The 27,841-nt window shown below is 39.1% G+C and overlaps 2 protein-coding genes across 3 annotated transcripts in view; both read left to right on the forward strand.

Moving 5' to 3' along the window:
* LOC139709473 (integrin beta-6-like) overlaps positions 1-7,813 on the forward strand; it is a 24,980-nt gene extending 17,167 nt beyond the window's left edge. Inside the window, exons 5-9 of the mRNA XM_071621434.1 lie at positions 1,273-1,360; positions 2,114-2,245; positions 4,541-4,637; positions 6,035-6,128; positions 7,760-7,813. Of these exons, the coding sequence (XP_071477535.1) occupies positions 1,273-1,360; positions 2,114-2,245; positions 4,541-4,637; positions 6,035-6,128; positions 7,760-7,813 (465 nt within the window). The remainder of the gene's footprint in view (positions 1-1,272; positions 1,361-2,113; positions 2,246-4,540; positions 4,638-6,034; positions 6,129-7,759) is intronic.
* On the forward strand, positions 6,045-27,427 carry LOC139709492 (integrin beta-3-like). 2 transcript variants are annotated; one of them, XM_071621454.1, is made up of 16 exons: positions 6,045-6,128; positions 7,747-7,917; positions 9,769-9,849; positions 10,642-10,737; positions 12,055-12,144; positions 14,445-14,632; positions 15,197-15,281; positions 16,195-16,334; positions 18,399-18,471; positions 19,042-19,123; positions 19,899-20,026; positions 21,269-21,361; positions 22,799-22,928; positions 23,933-24,049; positions 24,828-25,006; positions 26,044-27,427. In XM_071621454.1, exons 2-16 carry the CDS (start codon positions 7,813-7,815, stop codon positions 26,152-26,154), a joined length of 1,698 nt encoding a protein of 565 aa, XP_071477555.1. In that variant the 5' UTR covers positions 6,045-6,128; positions 7,747-7,812; the 3' UTR covers positions 26,155-27,427. The 2 variants fall into 2 exon arrangements, with proteins under 2 accessions (XP_071477555.1, XP_071477554.1); XM_071621453.1 differs by lacking the exon at positions 26,044-27,427 and having other exon boundaries at positions 24,828-25,303.
* Positions 27,428-27,841: the final 414 nt, after the last annotated feature.

Genomic DNA, 27,841 nt, shown 5'->3' on the forward strand with positions numbered 1-27,841 from the left:
AAAGTTTCCCTGAGTTTCCTTGTCTTAGTTTGTGTTTCAGGTTAAAGTACCTTTCATATAACTAACACAGTGAGACTTACTTGCCCCAAAGTGCTCTCATGTCTTAGTAATTATGCAATAATGGTTTCGTACCAGAGCAGAGCGGGCTCTGAAAAATTCGAACGAGCCGTTAGTATTGTTTGACTCGACGCGGTACCGCGACAATCAATATACACGTATTGTACGAAACCATTATTGCATGATTACTAAGACATGAGAGCACTTTGGGGCGAGTAAGTCCCACAGTGTTAGTTATATGAAAGGTACTTTAACCTGAAACACAAACTAAGACAAGGAAGTTCAGGGAAACTTTTGAGGTACCAAAACTTTATATTATCTTTAAGCTGCTCAAAAACTGGTATACTCACAGCGCAGTCTTATGCTGTGGCATACGAAACCACAAAATTGTTCCAGCATTTTCCCACAGCTGTTATAATGTTTTTCTTCCTCTCCCCCTCTTTCCTCTTCCCCCACCCCTCTCTCTTTTTCTTTCTCTGTCTACCATTGTCACTATAAACATGACACCTACATAATTAGTATAATTATCTCATATCAGAGAAAGTTGCATGGAACTGGGTAAGGTAATTAGAACCGCACAAGTTTAGAAAGCATATATATTATGCAAGCAAGGGGGAGGGATTTGTTGATGCGCGGAGACTTGTCTTTAAAATAAGGCACAAATAAGGGATGTGGTATAATTTCTGTTGAGAGGGGTTTCAGTTCCCCACTTTTTATGAGATACTGAGAAACTTATAGAATGTGAAAGAGCATTCAACTCTAGAAGGAATTCAAAGTTCATTTGATAAAACTGGTTTTGAAATGACTGAGATATCCAACAGCAAAGGGGTCCTCCTCATCCTCATAAAAGGTGGGCGCCACTTTTCAGTAGGACCATTGTGATTCACTCTGTTTTTGGATATCTTAGCCATTTCAAAACCGATTTTCATCAAATGAACTCTAAATAACTTTCAGAATCGTATGCGCTGTAATATTTCACTGGTGGTTGCTAATTATATCGCAAAAAAGTTAAAATCTGAATCCCCCATCTCAACCAAAATTATACCATTCATCACTTTGAAACAGCGAGAATGGGAGTAGTGAAAAACAACATGCTGGCGTGCTCCACGAGGGCGCTGTTTAAAATGTGACGCTATAAATTGCTTATAATTGAGCGTGCTGCGAATCCTCCTGAATTATGTTTCGTTTCTATATATCATTATGACCTATGTACAGAATGAAAACTTGAGTAACGCTGGGGATGCTGCCCTGGGCCAGGCTGTGCAAGTCCAGCCCCAAGAGGTGTCCCTCAAGCTGAGAAAAGGTACGTGTGAGTGTCTCCCCACCACTCCTTACCAACCTTTCCGTACCCTCCTTCCCCCTCCAACTCTTAATCCCTTCATATCAACCATACTCTCCATAAAGGAACGAACACATATCACTCTGTTTTACTTTTATCGGAAGAACGTTGTGTACAATTACGTTTGCAGTCTGTTTTCCCGAAGGTTCGTTAATCCGAAAATGAAATAAGGTTCGTTATATTGAAGGTTTGTAATTCCTAAGGTACGTTAGTATGCTCTTCAAAAAACAAACAAACAAACAAAAAACAATCCGGGTTAACGGACCTTTTGGATTAAACGGACCTTTGGAATTACGAACTTTTTTGTCATTTTCTGATCAACCACTAGAATAACAAACCGGAGTTTCATTTTCGGATTAAAGACTTCAGACTAACGAACCTACCTAAATAGCGAACCTCCGGAATGATATTACATAGATATGTTCATAATTTTTAACGAGCCTTCGGAATATCGAACATCACCCATAACCATATCCACCAATCAGTCAGGATTTCCGATCAATATTGGCCAAAGGATGTCTCATCTTGTTTGCATAAAACAGTGACAATATAATGCAATTGAGACAAAGCAACATTCTTTCATATTTCATAAGAAGTTTTTCATTATTTCAAAAAACATCATTAAAAAAGTTGAAAACCTGAAGCCCCATCTCAACCGAAACTGCCATCCCTTTAAAGGCTCACTTCATTTCACCTTCTCTTTGTGTTGCTTCACAGGAGAGACTGCTAGGCTAGAAATGAAAGTGCGCCAGGCCGAAGACTACCCGGTGGATCTGTACTACGTTATGGACCTCAGTCAGTCCATGAAGGAAGATCTGGACACCCTCCTGCGTCTGGCCGACGATCTAGGTGAGTGTAGCACTCAGTGCTATACCCCTTATACCTGTCCGTCCTTGACTTACACCTGTAGGGTGTTGGGTGGGGTTTTGATTCGCATTTAAAGCATGGGATTTCAGCTGCTGTTCAAACTTGGACCCGTTGTGGTTCATTGGAGAACCAAAAGATAATGAATTTAGAGTGACAAAAACAGAAATTGGTCCCTCAGTCTAGGCCCCATTTCATAAAAAAGTAGGTATGATGGCAATTGTCATGGTAACGACAAGAATCCAACTTCCTGATTGGCTGTTGCTATGGGAAGTTGTCATTCCAACAAGAGTTGCTATAGTGACATCTTCCATGAAATGGGGCCCTGGAAGTCCCTGGTAGCAGCTCTCATGTTCGCAGACAAAGGGCATCACCTAGTTCTTCCTTCGGAGGGTACTCAAAGCTATCGGTCCGGTGGTAGCTTGCTTCTATAAGCATATCCATTCTTCCTCGGTGGCCACGTGAATCAATCATTACCTAAAATCATAATTCAGACTTCGAAGCAGTGTATGATCTGTCTCTCTTCCACCTCCCTGGTATGATACACATGAAAGCTGATATCAGACGGGAAAGGGAGGGGGAGAGTTTCCCAAAGGAAAAGTGACAGCAACTACAACAACAACACGGGGGAGGGGTTGAAAATGAGGTGAAACAGGAGAACAATAGCAACGTTTAGCGAGCACTAGAGAACAAACATTGAGTCATCTCATAAATCATCCTGTAGATATGTCAAACCGGACGTCGTGGCGATACCCCAATGTCTCTAGAAAATCCCAAGTGGTGGGAACTTTTTTCCGTTGAAGTTGCCGCGATGCCAAAGAAAACGTTTATAAAAGGAAGACATGTCCACGATGACAAGCTAATGTCTTCCCACTCACTTCTAAAGGTTCAGTCCGATTCCTTACGTCGAAACAACCGTTGGAGGTAGTTGTACGATTCAAATGCAAGTTGATTTTTTTTTCCCGAGATGGAGCAAAATCACAAAATGGAACCATCAAACATTTACTTGAAACCTTGAAGCTTTTTAGAATATTTTTTTTTCTCACGAAAGAGTAACATCTTGTCGCATGGATCTATGTAATATCCCATTAACGCATAATTTTTCACTGCAATACTTAATGCGTTTATAGATAAGATTGGCGATAAATGTTGTCTATTCTACAAGATCAATTAGCTAGATGCATCAAATGTAAACAAAGGTCATGTCATGTTCTTATGGCAGATATTCTGATTGTGTGAATTGTGAAGATTAAAAAATATATTCCAGTCGACTACGTTAAAGCGATTGCATAATACCGGTTGAGGTAGGGAATTTAGATGTTCACTTTTTGCGAGATAATTACAAACCACTGAATTAAATATTTAAGCGTGATACGATTCTGAGAGCAATTCAAAGTATATTTGATGAAAATCGGTGTTGAAATGGCTGAGATATCCAAAAACAAAGTAAAGCAAAGTGGTCCTCATAAAGGATGGATCCCACCTTTTACTAGGTCCTCTTTGTTTCTGGATATCTCGGCCATTTCAAAATCAATTTTCGTCAAATATGTCACACAAAATGTTAGAAACCTGAAGCCGCATCTCAAACAAAACTGTTTACCATTCCTTTAACAGTGAAATTGTAATGCTCGAGTTCAAGTTGAATTATCCCTTTCAGCCCCCGTCGAGGCATTGGTTACAGCCCGTTATTCCGAAGGTTCGTTATTCCGAAGGTTCGTTATTCCGAAGGTTTTTTTTTTGTTAGTCCGAAGGTTCGTTATTCCGAAGGTTCTTTATTCCGAAGATTCGTTATTCCGAATGTTTGTAAATCTGAAAATGTGATGAGGTTTGTTATTCCGAAGGTTCATTGATCCGAAAATGAAATAATTTCCGTTATTCCGAAGGTTCGTTAATCCGAAAATGAAACAAAGCTCCTTATTCCGAAGGTTTGTTACGGACCCTATATCATTTCGGATCAACGAACCTTCGGAATAGCGAACCCTATTTCATTTTCGGATGGACGAACCTTCGGAATAACGAACCCTTTTTCATTTTCGGATAAACGAGCCTTCGGTATAGCGAACCCTATTTCATTTTCGGAATAACGAACCTTCGGAATAACGAACCTCCGGAATAACGCCACAAATGTTTGGATTAACGAACTCTTTTTCATTTTCGGATTAACGAACCTCTACGTATAGGGAATTTATGTGTTTCGGATTAACGAACCTTCGGAATAACGAACAGCTTCCGAGGCATTAACCTTCTGTTACACACTTTTGTGTTTGCTTCCTATACCAGTCGTTACTCTCCAGGGTTTAACAAGAAACTTGGAACTGGGCTTTGGATCTTTTGTAGACAAAGTTGCCATCCCATTTGCGTCGATTCTACAGAATGGGTGAGTCCACTCAGTTTCTAAAGTCGCTTGCTCTAGGGCGAAATCATGAAGTCTAACAGCCTATGTTCTGATCTTGTATATTTTTCACGTTTTCCTTTTCGGAACAGCTTCCCCCACCAACCATTTCTACAAGTATCTAGCTATCTCTCTATTTGTCCATCCGTCTATGTATATTTCTAATCAACTGTCTTATCAACAAATCAATTGTTTACCTGCTTATAGTTTCGTTACACTTTTTTCTTGGTTTTACATGCTGACGGCTTACGCGTGTTGCTGCAAAAAGAAGGCTACGTGATAATGTACAAACGCACAGCATATCATAATTATTGATAGGATGTGATTTGTACCGTCGCTTTGACATTCGCATTACAGACATTGTCTGCTCCGTAATATCACAGTTTTCATGCCTGTAAAGATCACTGGTGACCCTAAGACTGTTTTTTTTTTTTACAAAGAAATTTTATTCATATAAACATTCAGGTACAAAATAAAATAATGTCACATACCGTTATGATCAAAATTTGACAGGCAACTGCGAAACAATCAAATAATGTAAATACGATTCCAATTAATATTAGATACAAAACCTTTGGTTTTCTCAGACCTATGTTCGTCTACTTTCTTTGCTTGTTTTAGGAATTGACAAAATTGGCTAAAATGTAACGATTTCTTTTTATTTCTTACAGAAAATATGAAGTATTTTGCGTACAAATAAACCACGTTGTAACATTTTGGATTTTCTGTCGAACCAAGTATAAGGGAACTTTTAGTAATTTGTATTTTTTTCTGTAACATAATTTCTTGTATTTGAGCAATAAACCTTTGGGTAGCGTCACATTCCCAAAACAGATGTGCAATTGTTTCTGTGGAGACTGAAGACTGTTTTTTTCAAGGCATAACTAAATGTATCATTGTTTTTCTATGATATCAATAAAACCGCCATCAGCGCGTTGGGTCGGGGGGGGGGGGGGGAGTGTCATCCTGGAAGTCCTCATATCGTCTGTTGAGAATGAGAAGGGCGTTAAGTGGTCTTGAACACTATGGGTTTTGTGGCGACTTAACGCCCTTATCATTCTCAACAGACGATATTATGCTCTAATATATACAATTAGGTATTGATATTTTGATTGTTGTTGTTAAGGTGAGCATACATATTTAGATACAATAAATCGTATGAACGTATAGGTGTACACATGCACTCATTCACACATCATTCAGTAGACTTTTTCAATACGTGCACGCTACATCAAAATACATATGAATCATTAACATGTGTTACCCTGTTTGCGTGTGTTGTGTATGTATGCATGAAAATGTAAGAAGCATACACGCTTGCGCACACAATATAATCATTCTACAAACATGACATAATTCGTTTTTTTTTTCCCTCTACACAGGGAGGTCAAGATTGGCTCAGATTGCATCGGTTGTGAAGATCCTTACATCTTTAAAAACGGCCTCCCGCTTACCAACAACACAGATCTCTTCAAGGTAATTGCTATACGTCACATTTTGATTTATAAAGAGCTGCTAAATTGTAAGTTTTTTACCAAATTTTTGCCTAATCCAGAAAAGAAAAATATCAATGGGAATTTTTTTTTGATTTGTCTTATTATGTTGAATAGATAAGAAAATCTCTATATATAGATTTTCTCATCTATTTAACATAGTAAGACAAATTATTATTTATATTAGAGGCCCACGGCGATCTATAAACTAATAGGTGAACATAACATTATTATGTTCTGCTATTAGATTATAGACCGCCGTGGGCCTCTAGTAGTAAACGGTATCAGCATTGATCAACGCTATAGATTAAAACAAGGGGAAAGTACTTCCTACTCGTAGTACCGTAACCTATCAGCCTTTGCATGTTATTACATTCATGGGATCGCTGCCAAGGTGCTTGTTGTTGAAAGCAAAAAAAGACGAATGCCAAGGCCATTTCCAAGAAGATATTAGTCTCTACCTTGTTATAAAGCCAATCATGATGAAATCTATAGGGCCTACCCACTGGCAACACCAGTGTGTTTCTCTCCATAAGACAAGGAAAGCGTTTATGGGTGTTATTGAAAGCTTCATGTCGGGCCCGAAAACGCTTATGCCCCAGTCACAAAGACATCCCGGATCACCCCGGACCACCCCGGATCTGATCCGGGGAGAGATCCGTGTTGACGCCGGGAGGCCAACACGGCATTATGCCCCAGTCACATATAAACACGGATGCTCAAAGGTCTACACGGTGATCCGGGGGACGTCCAGGGAGATCCGGGGAAATCCGGGATTTTGGTATGATTGTACACACGGTATCAACACGGCAGCTACACGGATAAGGCCGGAAAGAGCGCGGCGTCTACACGGACAAACACGGCATCTACACGAATCAACACGGCAGCCACCCGGACCACCCAGGATTGCTCTGCCAACACGGCGATCCCCGGATGACGCCGGATGTTTTTGACCTCCAAAAGTTGCCGTGTTGGCCTCCCGGCGTCAACACGGGTCTCTCCCCGGATCAGATCCGGGGTGGTCCGGGTTGATCCGGGATGTCTATGTGACTGGGGCTTTAACATGTGACAGGCGCTATACCGGCTTAACATTTTACATTTTATAATGTAATAATAATGATAATGGTAAACATGATAATACTACTACTACTACTACAATAATGATGATGATAATGATGATGATGATAATAATAATAATAACAATAATAATGATGATGATGATAATGATAATAATTATAGTAATAATAATAATAACACTAACTATTATCATTACTATCATCATCATTATAATTATTTTATTAATAATGATAATAATGTTGACGATTATTATTGTTATCATTAGTGTTAGTAGTATTATTACTAATATTATTATTATTATTATCGTTACTATTATCATTATTATCATCATCATCATTACTATTATCACTCAACTGAAAATGGTGAACTGAAAATAATGTAATTGTTGTAGCTTGTGATAGTACTTTTTTCGTTACTGAAGGATGGGTTGGAATGGGGACTACATAGTGTACCTCAGGCATTTGGTAGAATCGAGTAGAGAACGATGCCATTAATTTTATAAACATCTCTTTTTCTCCACCAAGACCACTCTGGCAGGTACCGCCTCCTCAACCAGTCAAGACAGTCCGGAAGGAGGCTTCGATGCTCTAATGCAGGCAGCGGTGTGCAAGGAGGCTATCGGGTGGAGGGACAGCTCGCGTCACATAGTTCTCTACGCATCCGACGCCCTATACCACTCCGCTGGAGACGGGCGGGTATGGCGGAGCTGTTTGTAGCCAATTCCCCAGATTCTTTAATATAGGGGGATATCTCACTGAGCGGCGAATGTTTGCGAACGTAGCAAATATTAGTGAATTTTAGGTTTAGTCAGGATTTGTAAACAGTTGCAATTATTATTTTGTGAATAGTTGCGATCAAATTCGCTGATAGTTTTGATTGTCGCAAAGAAATTTTGAATATTTTCAAAACTTCTTTGCGACATGCAATAAAAACTGTTCACGACAATAAAAAAACTTTCGACGTTGATTTCAATTGTTTACGAATTTGAGTACAACTGTTAACGAACCCTCACGTAACCTGTCAAATCCCTAGAATTCGCTACGCTCGGAAACATTCGCCGCTCAGTGAGATACCCCATTGAGGATGCTCACTGCAAAATTAGATATACTATCTTCATATCTTGCCAACAAAACATAAACGTCTTCCCGTTTGAGGAATTATCTATAGTGTATTTTTCGCGTATTGAGATCCATGTAACGCACATAAACTTCTTCCTGATTGGCTCTTTGGAATCTCCTGATTTCGATATTGTGTAAATATCGACATGCGTGGTGTGTCTCACTTTCGTAATTGTAATAATGAAAATGTAAGGTTCTTTTGAAGCACAAACTGCGATCGAATGATTTCCCTGTATAACATTAAAAGCCTGCATAGTGGCGTGCATGTGTGTTTGTATATGTGGGAGTAGCCCGACCAGACGCTGTTACGCTATGCGACGTACCATGTACAGCGACTGGGCTGTGTATAGTTAATGTGGGAGAAGTTTGTACTATATCTCGTCGTCACACAAAGTTATATGTTCAATAAAGGTACACAAATTAACCCTATTCTAACTGGGCTATTTGAGACCAAGTTTTTACTGGGGGGGGGGGGGGGGGGGGGGGGGTGGTCAATTTGATCCCCCCCCCCCCCTTCAGATCTCGGCCGCCGATCACGCGATCGCAGCAAAATTTTGCCTGAACATAGAGCCGGATGTCAACTATACAAGATTACATGGTCATACAAAAGAAAAATTTTGATTTTCTATTTTTAGTAAATTAATTATGCAAATGTACGCATGAAATCATATCTTCACCTATAATTCCATTAAAAAGACTGAATGATTGCTAAATTTTTGTGTAAGAGTTCCTCAAGACACATTGAACAATTTTCCTGTAAAAAAATAGCACAATCAAAATCAGCTTCTTTTTTTTATTGTTTTGTTAATTTTGTTTTCTATTGTTTTTTGGCCAAAATTTGTTGCAGACACTTTTTCAAGCTTATCTACATTAAAATTGATTAATTTCAATGATTATAAGTTGAAATAATCTAATTTATATCAATTTAACCAAAAAACACAATTTGCGTTGGATTTGCACACGATATGAGCCATTTTCAGGTTGACATGCATACGCAAAACATTACGTAACTTCAGAACGGTGTACCCGGACATCGCAAATTTGGTCTCAAAATATGCGGGAGACTTCAAAGAAAAAAGTGTGTTGCGGAATAGCGGCGCGAAATGTCGAGGGGGGGGGGGGGGGTCAAATTGACCCCCCCCCCCCCCCCCCCCCCCCCCCAGTTAGAATAGGGTTAAATCATTACATCAGTTACTTACAGTTTTAAATTCAGAGGACGGTTTCATGTCTGATACCGGATGATTCATCAACTCGTCTCAATTGAATACATGAAGTCCAAATGCAATGATGTATTATTATTTTTAAGTTGTACCTTTATTGAACGTTACCGGGATGAATAAGAATTTACTTCAAGTGAAAATATAAATGTTGTATTTTAAACGTAAAAAAAAAAAAAACTTCCCATGTATCTGTTTGCATTTCATGTAGCTTGGTGGGATCGTAACACCCAATGATGGAGTATGCCATCTCAACACGGATACAGGTTACTACGACTTTGACCAGCAAATGGTAAGACATCCCATGATTGCAGCTAACAGTTAAATATGCTGGAGGATGTTTCATAAAGCTGTTCTTAAAGTTACGAATGACTTAAGAACGACTGGTGATCAGTTCTTGTGCTGAATTATTGAAATTCTGATAAGTATAGCACGTCAGAACTGATCACCAGTCGTTCTTAAGTCGTTCGTAACTTTAAGAACAGCTTTATGAAACACCCCCTGGACGTACATAATTATGTATTACATCATGTATGCTTATAAGTATAATCTTACATGAATATAGATAACATATTAGACCTCTCCCGTTAATACTCTCTCTTTCTATATTTCTCGTTTACACATACATAAACCCGCGCATTCGTTCACTCCATCTCATTTTCTGTCTTCCTTTCTTTTTTGTATTCTTCCTCACTCACAATCTAACTATCTCTCTATCTATCTATCTGTCCATTCATCCATTTATCTATATATCTATCTATCCGTCCATCCATCTATCTATCCATTATGTTTATCAATCTATCTATTTATGTATGTATGTATGTATGTGTGTATATGTATGTATGTATGTTTGTTTGTATGTATGTAGCTATCTATTTATCTACTCATCTATCTGTTTATCTATACTATCTATCTTTCTTTCTATCTATCTATCTATCTATCTATCTATCTATCTACTCATCTATCTGTTTATCTATACTATCTATCTATCTATCTATCTATCTATGTATCTATCTATCTATCTATCTATCTATCTATCTATCTATATACTTAAGTATTTTACTATCTCTCTTTCTTTCTCCAGGACTACCCATCCCTTGGACACCTGGCCCAAAAGATTCGAGACCAGAGCATCATTGTTATGTTTATTGTTACAGAAGACGTGGAGGCAGAATACAGGGTAAGAGTAATAATCTCTTGATTGCCCTTGGTGACCTGATAGGTAGTAGAGAGCTATTCAATTTCACCTAATTCCCTTGAGTACAGTACAAAATGTACTTCAAATCTGGTTTGCATGTATTGATTCATTGTCATGTCCTCGTTTTCGCTCATTCAGGTTTAGACAGTGTGTGTGTGGAATTAATAACATGAAAAGCGGGCAGGTAAAAAAAAAACATTTAGCGGTTGGATGTTCTGGAATTTTGCTGTAGCAGTCTCCAAGTATAATTCATCCCCTTTTTTCATGAATGCGAATGCACAAAGCTTGTTACTTTGTTCAACATCTGTGGCCGGGATATTTCTGATGACGACGCGATGATAGAATATTATGGCAGATGAAGAGTTGACGGAGTGGGATATCGAATAATTTGATATTTGTAAGGATCACTCGAATGATATTTTGAGCGAAGTGAAGTGTCTTTCAGTTTCACATAAATATCTAAATGGTCAGTTTCGGAATACACTCAAGTTTTACGCGCAACCTCAAAACAAAGATTCTCTTTAGCAATCTTAGAACTTGTCCAGCCTCATATTACATGCATGCAGCCAATATTATTGTTAAGTGGATCTCACTCGGGGGTTGTTAACCTTAGATTCGGAAAACAAATTGAGGCATCTTTTGAGTATATATGTGACAAATCTCCCTCCTTGTTACACTGTACATAAGTACACTTTGGTAGACATTTGATAATGGATGGTATATGGGGACGACCACGGTCGTGTATCTCGCTATAGTGTCGATAAGTTCGTCATAAAAATGTCTCCTTTTTTCCATTCTTTGTTTGCTTCCTGTTGTTATTGTTAAGTGGATCTCTGTCGGGGGTTGTTAACCTAAGATTCAGAAAGCGAATGGAGGCATCTTTTGACTAGAGTATATGTGACAAAACTTTCTCCTTGTTAAGTACATTTTGGTACACATTTATGATAATGGATAGTATATGGGGACGACCATAGTCGTGTATCTCGCTAAGTGTCGATATGAAGAGTTTGTTCGCAAAAACCGATAAGTCCATTTTTGAAGATTTTGAAGTACGGTCTCTGTCATAAAGTACAAAATAATACCTTTTAATTGATATATTGGTCACTACAAGGTACATTTTTGAAGTTATAGTCAAAAGAAGCAAAAATTTTCTTATTATTCTCTTTATTTTTCGTGACCTTTATTCGCAAATATCTCCATTTGGCAAATATGGACTTATCGGTTTTTGCGAACAAACTCTTCATATGTTCCTCATTATGTCTCCTTTTTATCGTTTCATTGTTTACTTTCTTTCTTCAGAGTCTTCTGCCGCATATTCAGGGGTCCCAGATTGGTCAACTAGCTGCTGACTCCAGCAACATCCTCTTTTGGATTGAGCGTCTGTATAATGTGAGCAGACAAAACTTCAACCTCGACACGCTTCTCTAGCACTGTATAAGCAGTTTTGTAGAATACCTGAGGCAACAGTTTTCTCTTTGTGTGTGTGTGTGTTGTCCGTCATGCAATATTTGTACGCTTGAAAAGAATATGTTTTTTTTATCTTGTACTTTAAAATCAAAGGGCGGGTCTTCAGAATGAGATGGTATAGTTTCGGTTGCAATGGGGCTTCTCAGGTTTCCGATGTTTTTGATGTGTGTTGTTTTTTAGATAATGAAAAACCTCTTACGAAACATGAAAGAGCGTTTAATTCAAAGAGGAGAACTGAATAAAAGTGGTTTTGAGATCGCTGTGATGTTGAAAAGAAAGCGATCCTCATAAAGGATGGGACGTACCTTTTATTAGGATAGCTTTGTTTTACTTGGTTTTTGGACATCTCAGCCATTTCAAGTCCGATTTTCGTCAGGCAAACATTGAATTCCTGGTAAAATTGTATGTTCTTTAACATTTGATAAAGTGGTTTCTAAGTATCTCGCTAAAAGTTTAAAGGTGAATCCTCATCTCAACCAATACTGTACCATCCCCATAGCCAAAGGCGGTAGGGATCATCCTTATTGGGGCAGAGGACACAAACTCATTCAAATTGTACAGATGGGTGTTAGATTTAACACATTTGGTGTTAAATCTAACACCAATCAAGTGTCAATAGAGGACCACACCAACAGGTGTAGAAAGTCTGTTATGATGGTGTTGAAAAGTGTTTACCTGGCACTTCGTGGTGTTAGTTTGGTACTGTAGCTGATGATCACTCCGATAGTTTTGACACTGCGTTGGTGTTAATTCAACAATGACACTAGATGGCGTTGATTAGATATTGCTGATGTTAATGTCAGTGGTATAACACCCGCCTAAGTGTCAGTAGGAGACCACACCAACAGGTGTTACTGTTGTGTAGGTGTGTTCACAACTTTAAAAAAAAAATCAAGTATTTTATCGGAAGGTTCTTGTTCCTCTTGTTGAAGTTCAAAATCAATAAGAAGAACAGTAATTAATTAGTAAGGAGTTATTTAAATATTTGAAAAAAAACACATGAAAAACACAGATAAGTGTTTAAATTGTTTGTACCAAAGAAATGGCTTTGTGTTGAAGTAATAATTTTGTATTTCATCCATCCTCTGTATAACTATGTTGCTTCGAGAAACCAATAAATTCTATCATTTGAAAAAAACCCAACTAATTACCTATATTGAAAAAAAAAAGTTTCTTATTTTGAAGCGACATTAGGAGGTGTTAATTTAAAGGGATATTCCGGACAATTTTCATAATTTCACATCATGTAGTGCATAAATCGACAACTCCATGTATAGATTTGTGGAATTTATTGTGGTTCTTGAGCAGAGAAACAATACTTTGAAAAATCTTAAAACAAATCTCACTGAACAAGGATGATGACGTAGGAGGTTCACATATTTCAGAAATGTAGCAGTGTAATTGTTATTACAATACCGCTTGCTTGTGAGTTCACCTGTGTATAATCTATGCATGCCTTCTTCTTTTGTTCTGCTTCCTTGAGCTCCAACTCATGCATTCTTATGGTGACTCTGCCATGTCATCATCCTTGTTCATTGCAATTTGTTCTAGATTTTGAAAATATTCTTATTCTTCATCCCAATTATCAAAAAGTCTGAAACTCAGTCCTCAGTATAACTAATTCATAGTTGTTCAAATGTAAAAATCTGAAAATCATCCGGAGGTCTCCTTTAACACCACAAATGAGAACCGGAAATTAAACACCGGCTCGGTGTTTCGTATTCAACACCCGACTTTTGTTGGGTGTTATTTTCAGGCATGGTTTTCTTCAGATCCAGTATAGTAGTTGTAGTGATGATTCGCTTTGACACCCAAGGGGTAACTCAAGTTGGAGCGAAACTCGAACCCTTGGACTTATCACTTTATTTTCCTCCTTTGCATAGAAATTGCCCGCTTTGATTCCCAGGGGGGTTGGAACACAATGCTGGGTCTGCCACAATCCTTGGACTTATTGTTCTCATCTAAAAATGAGTAGAGAACACACAATCAAATTTTAGGTTGATTTTGCAGTAGCATAATATGTCGGGCATCCAAAGTTGTTTAAACCAGGGAGGTGATTTCGTCTCACCTCCCTGTTTAAACGTAACGGGCAGTCTGTATTAAGGGTGCACCCGTGTATTAAAGTCTGAAAGGGAAGTAAAGTAAGTCAAATTGCAGTTTGGATCAAGAGGTAGCAGCTCATATCATGCCGTGCCTTGGTGTATTGATTTCTCTCTTCTCAGAAAATTACATCCGTCGTAGAACTCAACGTCGACGTCGGCGACGAACTGCTGCTCGAGTTCACCTCAAACTGCCTGAACGGGGTGTCGACACCGGACTCGATGATATGCGATGGCCTGACCATCGGCGACACCGTGTCTTTCTCGATCGACGTGACAGCCGAGAGCTGCGTACCAGGCGGCTCGACGAGGTAATTGTAATATTAATCCAACTGGAAAGTGTTTGAGGATTACTCATTTTGATCACTTCTCCGAATTGTTGATCACCCACGGTTACAAAATGTTCACCAACCCCGCAACTGTAACCAATCAAGGTAAAAAATATAGCCAATATTCGAATGAACTTTTGTTGTGTAATACAACTTGTTAAGAAGCTGCCTTGTGCTGTTTGACTAAGTATTCTTGCCATTCTTTCGAGGAATTAGATAGGAAAAACGTGAAGGGGGTTCTTACTATCCCGTGGTAAAATGTCCACTCAATCAATCCTTCCATCCACTCATCTTTCCATCCAGCCATCCAACCATCCATCTATCCATTCATCCACCCATCAATCAATCGTTCATTTTTAGTTTGTCAGATGGATTATTGTTTACCAAACTTGACCGAGACTTTGAGGAAAAAGGTTGCAATTCATTTCTAATCCTTTGCACGATTCTGTTCCGACTCGACGGGTTTGCTTGTTGGTTTAGGTTTCATGTATTTTTCACTGATCTATCTTTTTTTTACTTATATATCTTTTTTCTTCCCTCTTGTAGCTTTACCGTGAGTCCGGTTGGTTTCAGCGAGGCGATGACGGTCAATGTCGAAATCGACTGCGACTGCGACTGCGAGCTTGAAGGGGTAAGTCATCGGCACTCCGCCATGGGGGTATCTAGGCATTACCTGTCTCAGTTAATCGCTCTTCTGATCAACACCTTAGAATCGCGTTGCCTGTTTAAACAAATAGATTGTTGATTAATTACTTTTTTTTTATACTTTCCAAAATGGTTGTATTTCTTTGTTGTAATCTGCCTTACATCACGGCATTGAAGGGTAATTACAGTCATCCAGAGCTCATGTATGGCGTTTGTGACATGAATGCATTGTGAGAGGAAATGACAATTGTTCGTAATTTATTTTCATTTTGCCACAATTTGGAGTTTCACATTTCACCTTGACATGTTTTAACCCTAAAATGTGTGTGTGTGTGTGTGTGTGGGGGGGGGGGGGAGGGGGATTCCCCCCCCCCCCCCCCCCCCCCGGCTGGTGAGATGGGTAGAAAAAGAACAAACAAACAGACAAACAGATAAACATACAAACAAACAAAAATGTTCTTATCCAATATATAGACGGTCAAGTATAATTGCCTCTTTCAATTAATATTGCCAAATAATAATGTACCCCAAATACAATACCCCAAAAGCGCCAGCAGCAACATAAATGAACAGACAAACGTTTTCTTCTACTTTCACTGAGATGAGACAATATGGGATCTAATTCTAACTCTTATCTGCTTCTCAATTTGTTTATTTCTGTGTTCGTCGGCTCATTCGTTTTTCAAACTGCTGTACACAGTGCTTTTTCATAATGTTATTATCGTTATCATTAAGTTGGTAAAGTTTTGAAATTGTTATACCAAATCAGTTTGCCCATTGTATTTCTTTACCGGTATTTGCCTGTTGTTGAGAGAGATACATTCCGGATACTGAATTTCCTCACTTGTAGACCATGCTTTCAACACCCACTAGAATTCCCCTGTATTGTTTCTTTCAAGGTCCTGAATAGTCCCAGGTGTAATGGAAACGGGACATTCGCCTGTGGCCAGTGCGCCTGCAACCCGGGCCGCTACGGCGATTTCTGTCAGTGCAGCGGGGAGACAGCCACGGTTGGGGACGATAGGGCTGCCTGCATGGCGTAAGTATCATTTTGTATTCCCCTGTTTTCTTGACCAATCTTCTTCGTTAACCATAAAAGAGCTGGCAATCTGGCTTAGTCGATTAAGTGTCTTCCCTAGATACTAGAGGTTCCTTGCTTGCTAGAGTTTCCGCTGAACCAGGGTTCAGAGCCAAAAGTGGCTGGCATAGAACACACAATTGATGTCCAAACGTGTGTAACAGGATAACAAATTATGCATGTGAACATGCCTCCTTACTTTCAATTCACATTAATTTATTGGGTATTTTCTTCATTGAATATGTATTACAAATGAAATACAGTCATTTCTTTTTGTTTTCAAGGCAATAAAACATAAAGTGTGTACATCCGAACAAAACTGAGATATACATGTACAGATTAAAGAGAAGAATAAGAGAACACGTCAATTGGTAACCACTCGAGATAAAGTGAATCACATAATCTGACTGAATTATGCCACATGTATTGGAAGTGTGCATGCAGAAGACTGTCGTCAAATAAGAATGTAGCTTGAAGATACGACAGCCTTGAAAGAGAAGATGAAAAAAAAGCCGAAAATGGGCAAAACATACATCATGTATACTTATAGAAAACAAAGGGAAAAAAAAAACAGAGTCATTCTTTAAAGGCAATCTCAAAAAGATACCAACCTCGTGTTTCGCCCCGGGTAACTAACAATAGTCACTGAACGAACGGCATCAAAGAAAGGGCACGTCGTGGGGAGAAAATAGAAGAGAAAAGGATAGGCATAGTATTATTGTCGAATGGTAGAACTTCACTGACCGTTTGAACCGCGTGCGCACATCCAGAAGTGAGCATGCGCAGCTATGACATACTATGAGCGCATTATCGAGCGGCAGCTCCGTTCTACGGTGAAAACAATTGAGGACGCGGTCATAAATTGCCGAAATTTCATGTTGAGATATAAGAACAGGAAAATGTAATGAAATGCGTGATATCAGTATATTTTCGCTATAAGATAGACACTGAAATGTAGGATGTTATAATATCTGACAATTCTATTCTTGTGGCGTTTTATCATCATCATTGTTATGATTGGTAGTAGTGATGATGATGATCCACAGAATTTGTATGGCGCCATATACCTGTTATAGAAACATTCAATGGTGCAGACTCCTCCAAGACAGTTAGCAATCGAATGCCTTGTGAAAAATGTGAGTTTTGAGTGGTGGTAGATTTGGCTGTAATAGTAGTACATGTAGTAGTCGTAGTAGTAAATAGTAGTAGTAGTAGCAGTAGTGCAGTAGAAACAGTCACGACAGTAGTACGAAGTATAGTAGTACCAGTAGTACCAGTAGTAGTAGTAGTAGTAGTAGTAGTAATAGCATTAGTAGTAGCAGTAGTGTAAGTAGTAGTAGTAGTAGTTGTTGTTGTTATTGTAGCAGTAGTAGTAGTAGTAGTAATATTAGAATCATTATAATTTCTATTATATTCCACATACTAAGAATGTTGCAATAGGATTGGTCCAGAGCTGATAACGTGATGAAGCGTAGTTTTGCCCATCACATCACCTGAGAAGAAAAGTTCGTTACACTCTATGTTGATAGTCCCTTTTGTTTCGCTGATCTCCACACAGTCCACACAGTCCTAATGCAAGATGAGTACGCGCGAAATAAAACTACGTTGCACTGTGGACTATCATGTGACCTAGGTCACTTGATAGTACACAGTGCTACGCACTTTCACTTCGGTGCCGCGCGGTGCGCGCAGCAAATTCATTGTTTTGTCATCTACGCGCACACGTAGCCTAAGCCCTATGGATACCTAAAGACAGCTAAAACGGTTTCAGATGTGGAATAAAATGGGAATTTCTAGGACCCTAGATGTGGAATATAAAGCAAATAATAAACTTTTAGTTTCAGGCAATGAGACAAACTATCACTTCCTCGGCGATCTGAATGTGTACGCTATCTTTCCTCAGCTGCGCTTCGGAAAGATAGCTACATCCAGATCGCCTCGGAAGTGATAGTTTGTCCCATCACCTTCACCAACGTTGATTATTTGCTTACTATTGATGTATTCATTTATTTATGTGCATTGCAGACCAACGTCCAACCTGATCTGCTCCGGACGCGGGGAATGTGTTTGCGGCGAGTGTGTCTGCGATAAGCAATCGGTAAGTTGGTCAGCTGTTTATCAATATGTTTCTCTCCCCCTTCATTTCCACACAGTAATCAATTTAAACAAAAAGGGGCTGTACAGCATATTACTACTACTACTGTTGTTGTTTTTGTTGTTTTTGTTTTTGTTTTTATTGTTGTTGAGATTGTTGAAATTGCTGTTGAGAGTGTTCCTGTTGATGGTGCTGTCGAAGTTGTAGTTAGTTGTTGCCAGAGTTGCTTTGATTTGTTTTGTTGTTGTGGATCATCATTTCTTGATGATATAAATGCTATTGAATGGTACATGTCGCAAAGTTGTTGGAGTTCGAGCTTAGCGCAAGGACTGTATAAGTAGGGATGAATATATTTTTCGTGTTTGTATAAAAATTACAATCACGCGCACTTTTATGATATAAAAATACGGAGTTCAGAAGATGGATTCAAGCAAACATATAAATGCAGGCAAGAGGAATACATTCTTGGACACAGTGCGTCTACTTCTTCTCAAGCTCATATCTGCCAATTTTTTTTTTCTCTCTCTCTTTCTCTCTCTCTCTCTCTCTCTCTCTCTCTTTGCCTAATAACAGGACCCCACCCACGTGGTGTCAGGAAGGTACTGTCAGTGCGACAACTTCAATTGCCCCCTCTACGACGGACAGCTGTGTGGCGGTAAGAGATTCGGGTATAGAGATATTAAAGACGTGATTATCATCTGTTAGAAGTAAATTGAAATAAAGATTGGACAGTGAAAAGATTATTATGGGAAAGAGAAAAGGTGAAAGTGTGGAATCGTTTTACGTTATACGTGCTTCCAGAAAAAAAAAATGGATGGATACAATTACCTAGGTAAGTATTCATATGCAGATATGAAACAAAGATATTATTAAAGAGAATTCCCCAAAACTTCTTTGTTCCCTTTTAAAGAAAAACTCACATTCCTTGGACTTGTTACTGACATATTTTTAGATTATTATTAGTACCCCTGTCCCTAAAAGAATTGTTGTTGGCTTCACAATGAACGTAGCATAGAAGGTGACATCTGGCTATTTTCCCAGCATTTTGCCTATAGTTGCAGGGTGCTACATAATTGTTCTTTTATTTTTTAATTTTTTTTTTACCACTTGCCTGATCGGGCAAGCAAGTTTTCAAATTGTGGACAGAACACTTGCCCGAACACAAATTTGACCTGCCCAAATTAGTAAGTACAAAAATATAGGAAAAATGATGTGGAAAATCACTTGTAAGTCGAACACTTCATTAAACACAATCACTTTATAGTACAAATTTCTATGTTGTTGTTTTTTTCTTCTTCTTTGCGGGCAATGTGTCTCCATCAGTTCTGAAGATTATTGCAGATATCAGCCGGTGTTTTGAGTGTTTGATCACTAATTCACCGGAATATACTTAAAATGCAGAGTTTACTTTACTTAACTGACATAATCAGGCCCTGCACGAGGACGATGTGAGTGCGACATGGCGACCCAACAAAGCAAGTGTGTGTGCACGTCCAGCTACACAGGCGACTCGTGCAACTGTCTCAGGTCACAAGAGCCATGCAGAGCACCAAACGGGGTAAGGTCATAATCATCACTCCTGTGTTTCGATGCGTGCGTAGGTTTATTAAAAAAAAAAAAAACCCGGATATTAATACTTCTTCGATCCGATTGGGTGATTTGCTGTGTGAGAGTTTTTTCATCGACTACTTTTACTATAAGTTTCCAACTCTACAAACTGCATCTACATTATTCCATATCACAGCATTACCTGTGTCTCCGGTAAAATTGAGCCACGCTCAATAAAGTTGTGCAGAGGAAACATCCTTCAGGTGAATTTGTGTGTGGTCATGAGTCGGCAATTCCATAGATGGATGGATGAATAGATAGATAAATTAAATAGATGAACAGATAGATGGATGGATGGATGGATGGATAGATAGATCGCGATGAATTGATGGATAGATATATTAGATGGATATATAGATAGATCGATATATAGAAAGAAAGAAAGGATAGGTAGACAGATAGATAGACAGATAGATAGATAGATAGATAGATAGATAGATAGATAGGTAGATAGATAGATGGTACCGTAGAGAGATAGATGGATAGATAAAAGAATAATTCCATTGATCAGTTCGTTTTATAGTATACCTAAAACCTTTTGTTTATGATAGCATGATTGCTCGCACTATACGTTATAAAAATTTCCCCAATGTTTCTCCAGTGAATCTTCAACTATTTTTTTAAATCAAATGATATAATTTATTCAGCATTTTCCTTGCATGAAACAATGCCAGAATGGATGAATTGATATGAAATTATTTCCAAAAGAATAATACCGTCTATCAAATTGCCTTGCTGACCTTACACGTCTCTCCCTTAAAGGGATGAAAAGTATTGGTTGAGATGAGATTTCAGCCTTTGACTATAGGCGAGATAATCGGAAACCACCTTCTGAAATGTTTAAGAGCATACGATTCTAAGTGGAGTCTAAGGTTTATTTGATGAAAATCGGTTTGAACTGGCTGGGATATTCAAAAACAAAGTAATAAAAACAAAGCGATCCTAATAAAAGTTGGGCTTTTTTTTTTGATATGTCAGCTATTTCCAAACCAATTTTCAACAAATAAACTTAGAATTCCCTTTAGAATCACATACATGTACTTTCTCTTATTTCATAATAGGTTTCTCATTATCTTTAAAAAAAAAAAAATCATCATCATCAAAAAACGTTGTAAACCTGAAGTCCCATCTCACCCGAAACTAAACCACCCCTTTATCAATATTGTTCTCCTCTCTCCTCGTCTATCCCCAGCTCATCTGCAACGCCCACGGGACGTGTGACTGCGGATCCTGCAGATGCGAGGCGGACTCGCCTTTCAAGGGCGCCACCTGTTTTGACTGCGCCGTGAGTAGCTAAACCAGTCTACTGATTCATTCCAGGCAGAGACTCGAAACTTTGGTGGCGCTGTTTTCGCAAAATCTCCCTCTCTCCCGTTGTGTGCCTCCTGAGTCAAATGTGCCTAAATTTCACACATATATCTATGGATAGGAAATCAATTTTGCACGCAGAGAGTTAAGACGTATTTTCTGCTGCTTAGAAATTAGCTTTCTGCCGCCTAGAGTAGCTTTGTCATATAATTATGATATGGTAGAATGTTCGACATGTGCATGTTCGTGCGAATGTTCGCACATTCAGTCTCCAGTTTGCTAAGTGGTCCAGGCGGGAGAATCCCCCGTTTACAACTTAGGGGTTGGAGTTTCGGTCAGGGGGCAGTCAACCAAATTATAGTATACGTGGCTTGAGCAACAATACTGGTCGGACACACCTGTGCAAGGGAAATTGTTAAAAGGTGTATTTTTTTTTTCAGTGAACAGTCTGATTTTCCTGAAACTTCACTACAGTCTACTACTCGTATTTCTACATTCACCTTATCCACATCTGTCTTTGGGATAACATCCTTTTAATTACCAAAGTCAAAGGCAATGACTTACCATAATGGACAAGTGATATTTCGAAACACTGGTTTCGAGAAAATAAAAAGGAGCTATTTATTTATTTTTTTTTTTTTTTGTAATTGTGGCAAGTATCTTTTTTTTTTTCGTCAAAAGATGTGAAGTTGGAAGTTCATTAACAGATCTGCCCGATTTTCAAATACTCTCACATGTTGGTGTTAAAGACAGCCAATCCCTTTTGCATGCAAATTTTTGAAAAATTGGTGAGAACACTTAGGTATTGAAGAAAACACTATTTGGAAACCTCCTGTAAATTTTGAACTCAAGAGGGTCTTTATTTGTTTAGTTAAATTGACCGTTAAGATTTGAATAATTTTTGCGTACTACGCAAAAATTACAAATCTAAATACTAGTCTAGTTTTACAGACCTGTGTGATGCACTTAGTTGTACATGTAGTTCATGTAAGTGGTGTGTTGCTATTTGCCATTGATAACAAAGTAAGAGAAGCTAGTGAATTCTTCTTTTCTGACAGCTTTAACATGCATATCTGTTGTTCGAAGTATAAGTATCATATTACAACCACAGGAGGATTAATGTATGCAGCTGTGCCTAGTACACAGAATACGTTACGGTGAGCGTTTGGTGCATTATTTGAATTTTAACGGCTAACAACCTTCAAATATCACAGAAATGTTATAGATTTACAGTAGTCTTGTCATTCTGGTGGAATATATCATGTTCTGTGCCATTTGGGAAGGAATGCAAAAGGGAAGGGCCATCTTTAACTTCCAATGTATGTTACTTCAATTGACAAACAAACTCGTGGCCAGTAGAATAGTTTTATGTATCTTGTCATTATTTTTTGTGGTGTATTCTTCCATTTTTCAGACATGTTCGGGACAGTGTGAGGTCTACCAGGAGTGTGTGCAGTGCAAAGCCTTTAACACGGGGCCACTGACCGAGCAGCAATGCAGTATGTGCGTTGCAGAGGTTATCATTGTGAAGTCATTTCCGGATGGTGAGTTTGAGTGGCTGGAGACAAGACTAAGCTCAACGTGTCAATCTTATACTTGTATGTGACCTGATTTTACGTGATAAGATATCGTGTAATATTACATCATATGACATTATGAGACGAGTACATCAATCATGGTGGCATAATCTGGATGTAAACAACAGAGGGCAGCACCGAGAATTTTCAGATTATGCTCCTGTCTGGTCTGTTACAGAGTAGATATTTTACACTCATGGAAAAGAAATTAAAATTTGACGAGAGTATTATACTGTAGTAAAAAAAAATGATATTTTGCAACCTATATAGAAAATCCCCTGCCTATAGGGTATGATAAAAATGCGTTCTTTTCGTGCGGGTACGTGGATTACGCATAATCACACCTTAAAACAGCACATAATCAAAGTATGTTTTAAGATGTTTTCTGCTGTTCATGTCGTGGAGATAAAAGCATGATTAGTTTATTTTGCAGACACAAATCTTACCAGCTGTACAGGGAAGAAATAATAAAAGTCCATTTACCACAATAATGAATGTTTTATGCAAAAAAGTAAAAATATATCAAAATCTCAGAATATTTCAATTAAGATAGTTAGGAACACATCTTCTGAGTGATGAAAAATAATTTCATATTAAACAAAATATGCAAACGTAGAAAGGAAGGCTGGATTTTTGAATGCATGTCAGGTTTGCCCAAAGAGAAAGAGGGACAACAATTTTGTCACAAGTGCTTAAAGTATCTAGACGGTATGTGGCTGAGTAGCAGGCCCATAGAGCACCCCCACCCCCCCCCCCCCAAAAAAAAAAAAAAAATACATGGTCACAGACCCTCCTACTACTCGAAATCTATGGCTCCTTTAAAGTTTGATAAATTTGTAGCCCAAGAATTCTTGATGTGCGTGATTATTACTGCGTTTTACTCTTCGTCTAAGAAATAGGAGCAAGTTGTGTCGTTTTGGATGCTGATGGTTTCAAATTCTCCTTGGATTCTATCCCATTACCTTCCACAGTGTCTTACGAGTATAACTGCTCAGTGCCACACACGGATAACTGCTCTATTGTCTTTGTACCCTACTTCGCCAATGGCACTGCCGATGTGCCCACTTTATACGTGCTGGAAGAAGAAGGTTTGTATTATTCTCATGCTCTGACGGAGTATTATCACTACACACCTTTATGATTGTACATTCCTTGATCAGTTTTATTAGATACTTGACATATCATTAATTCCGAGTAGGTGTGCACAACTGTGAATGAGACTGCTATCTTAGAACGGATTATTTTCGTATTTTTTTTAAACTTTGTTCCTTTTCTCTTGTCAAGACAAGATGATAATGAATAATTGTTTCATGATAAAATGTGATATAACGGACACGATTTAGAAGGTTATAAGGCCTTCAGACGTACAGTCAATCACAATGATGCAGAATTGTATCCCTGCTCTGAACTCTTTTCCAGTGGTTTTGCCATTGAGTGATGTTATGTTCTTCCACACCCGGTGGTTCAACATTGATAACGGTCAGGCTTTTTTTCTCTCGACCGCTTTCCGCTGCTGATACACTTATTTAAATCGCATCAGTCTAACGGTGACTGTCATTTTCTTTCCGACCTCGCACCGTGATACACAGGATGAGGGTTAGGGCTCTTGGGTAAGACATTTTAGTGCAAATCTTAATTGGCGGGTACATCTTCAAATTCAATCCCAATAAATGCCCCCCTATGCCCAAATGTATAGGCATGGATGGGAAGTGGCAATAGACCAATCGTAGAGTAAATAGATTATGACGGCAGGCTTGTAATGAAGTATTGTGCTTATACCGAGGATTCTACTTTGGATATCAAGATATTGTAAAATGCAATGTAATCCACTCATTGTTATTGCTCACTTGCCCTTTTTACACGCAGTGTGCCCCCTGGTGGTACCGTACCGAGTAGACGCGCGGTGGGTCGCCGTCGGGCTGGCCGTTGCGATCGTCCTCATAGGTATTCTCTTCATTATCATCTACAAGTGCTACATCACGTACTTAGATCGCAAGGAGTACGAGGAGTGGGAACGCGACAAAAAGAACGCCCAGTTTAGCTCGGTGAGTTACCCCACTCATCCCCTCCCCTTCCCCCTTGCTCTACCCATTCCTACTGTATACCTTGCCTTCCTGTGTACTTCTCTCGTACCTCTGCCTCGTCATTGTTCCTATCGTCTTTTGTCTCGGACCTCTAACTTACAAACTTGAATTACATCTCATAATCACAGTGTTGTCATGTTAAGCATTGGAAGTATGGAAGAGTTATTGATAGGCCCCAAATTTATGCTCAGTGCGTTAAGAATAGTTACGGTGTTGATGATGATGGTGATGGTGATGATGCTAATTACAGTTGCGAATTCAGAGGGGTACACACCGTGTGCGCGCCCCCTCTTTATTTTTAGTTAAAACAATAGAAATAAGAAGAAAAAAGTGGGGGGGGGGGGCCTACGTGCACCCCCTTTCATTTTGCAAAGGCGCCTCCCCTCCGGAATTCCTGGATCCCCCCTGTAATTATGAATCATTATTTTCTCAAAACTTGTCGTAGCTATGGTATTTATCCATCAATATCATCAAAGACTGCAAGGTCTACAACCCACTGTTTTTTTTTTGTTTGATTGATTGTTTTTGTTGTTCACGTCCTCCAGTCTCCCACATAGATCTCACCTGCTAAACTTCGATTCACTTTTAGCTTTGTTTGAATTGAACGTGTTTGCTTTGAAATTCCTGTTCGCCATCGTGAAGAGAGGTTGAAATCATGTAAACAACGAAGGAGGAAAATAAAAAGATTGAAACAGGATGGGAAGAAGAGAGGAAGGTGAAGAGGAGGAGATAAGGGGAAGAAAGTGATGATAAATAATGATGTAGGATGTAGAGAAAGAGAAAAGAGAAGAGAGGATAACAGGAGAATGCATGCCCTCGTCATGTCGGATTTTCTGAGCTCATTTCTGCAGTGACCAGAAAAAAAAATCGTTCACATCGAGAATCGAGTTTAGTGCTTCATGAAGAGGTAACTTCATCAGTATCTTATGTGCCAAAATCTCGCAGACATGCCCTCATTCATGAACTCTCGCATCTCTATTTTCCAATTGCTTTCACAGACCATCAACCCCATCTACAAAGCGGCCAGTTCTATGCATCAAAATCCCGCGTACGGTCAGGAAGAAAAGGCGGAGGAAAGCGAGAAAATGAAAGAAAATAGTAATTCATAGCACTTCGTCACCAAGCCTCGTCATTTGCACTTCGTACCGTTGTGATCCTTTCATTGGAATTAAGGGAAAGGAGTAATAGTACGTTATACGTGTACAGTGTTGGAGACATACAATGTAGAGAGATGGGAAATATTGCTGTGTTTCTCAGGCGTGTGTAGGTTGGTACATTTGGTACAGGGAGATGGGAATTATGCTCTCGCGTGCTCTCAGGGGCAATGTGAGCTTGCCATGTGATGACGGACAATGATGGTTGTAGTCATGGCAACATCATCTTCATGCGCATTGTAGTTATGCCAAACTACATCCTTGTGCGCATGCGTGCGTGTTTCGCTGGTAATGGGAACAGTGGGAAATATAATAGTGACTAGTTGTGAAGGAAAGAATATTTTTTGTTGTTGTTGTTGCTTTGTGTTTTGTCGAAGGTGAGGATGATAAAGTCAGAAGGAGTCAACCTCGTCTGGTTGTTTGACGTATATGAAGGAAATTTAGACAACTCTGTAGGTATGCTTTGGAAATTGACCCTGAAATCAAATGTCTTTTCTCCCCCATGCTCCATCATTCTTTTGTTCCAAGACTGTATAAGAAAGCGGCGCTGTGCACTTCAAAAGTGCATTAATACACTTCAGTGTATATTTACCTCGTGACCAGCAATGAAATCTTCCTTCTTGTAAACTGTTCTTTCTAATGTCATAAATACATAATGAATGTAAAGTAGGTCTCCACATTCTTGCACGACTTTTTGTACGTAATTACACATAGCCATTAAAATCACTCCTTCGAGCAAAATTAATACTCTTAAAAAAAGAAAATAACAACCATCTACTGGGTTATAAACTTGGTAACATCCAGGAAAGTGTGTGGGATTTCGGCTCCCAAAGCCACTGGCGGTAATCGGGCAGTTCAGTGGATCACGCCCCATACTCTGCCTTCTGCTCTCCGATTAGTTGGTCAACGTGCTGGCAGGTGTGCTTGGGAGTTTGATCTCTCGTTAAATCTGGTGTGATTATTTTTTGTTTGTTTGTTTGTTTGTTTGTTTGTTTTTTTAAGATGGGAAACAGTGATGATAATCATCAGCAACAGTGTAGATGTTATTCACTCAAAGAGCTTCCATAAAACAAAAAGAAGAAAAAGAGAACAAAAATGGTCACAAGAATTCTGCGAGAGAAAGGAGAGAAAAGAGAGACAGAGACAACAGCAGTGTGTATTTTTGTGTGTGAGTATGCATGCTGCCAGTGATTGGAGATACCAATGTTCCGGCTCCTCAGCATGCCTGGGCCCAAACTTTTCATATTTATATATTACTTTTCTCATTTCATAAGAGTCGTGGTTCACGCAAGTGGAATGAAAACGCGCATGGGAGACGCATGCATCGCGTCTCACCTCGAGGACATTGCGGGACGGAAGATCCCTTGGGTTCGCAGTCCATTGTGTGACGTCACATTTCCATGTCATCGGTCACGTGGTCGACCTGCTTTCCCCCAAACCAGTCGTGAAATGTTGACGAGGGACAAGCAGAGCACCCCTGGGGGGGGGGGGGGGGGGGGGTATAGAGTGGTTGGCAATTTTTAAGATAATCGCAATTCATCGTCTTTAACATGGATTGCATTGCTTTCTTGTTGCACTAAAATGTTTAATTTCAGAAATCTTTAGTCCTGTGTTCCTTACCATATGAACCAACGATATGAAA

Source organism: Diadema antillarum, unplaced genomic scaffold (assembly GCF_040938485.1).
Source record: "Diadema antillarum isolate AM-2024a unplaced genomic scaffold, OU_Dant_1.0 seq00001438_RagTag, whole genome shotgun sequence".
Lineage (NCBI taxonomy): Eukaryota > Metazoa > Echinodermata > Echinoidea > Diadematoida > Diadematidae > Diadema > Diadema antillarum.

Coding starts and splice junctions, on each gene's coding strand:
- LOC139709492 (XM_071621453.1), top strand. CDS start 7,813: ATGCAGGCAGCGGTGTGCAAGGAGGCTATCGGGTGGAGGGACAGCTCG. Junction 9,850..10,641: donor ACGACTTTGACCAGCAAATG/GTAAGACATCCC, acceptor TTCTTTCTCCAG/GACTACCCATCCCTTGGACA. Junction 10,738..12,054: donor ACGTGGAGGCAGAATACAGG/GTAAGAGTAATA, acceptor TTCTTTCTTCAG/AGTCTTCTGCCGCATATTCA.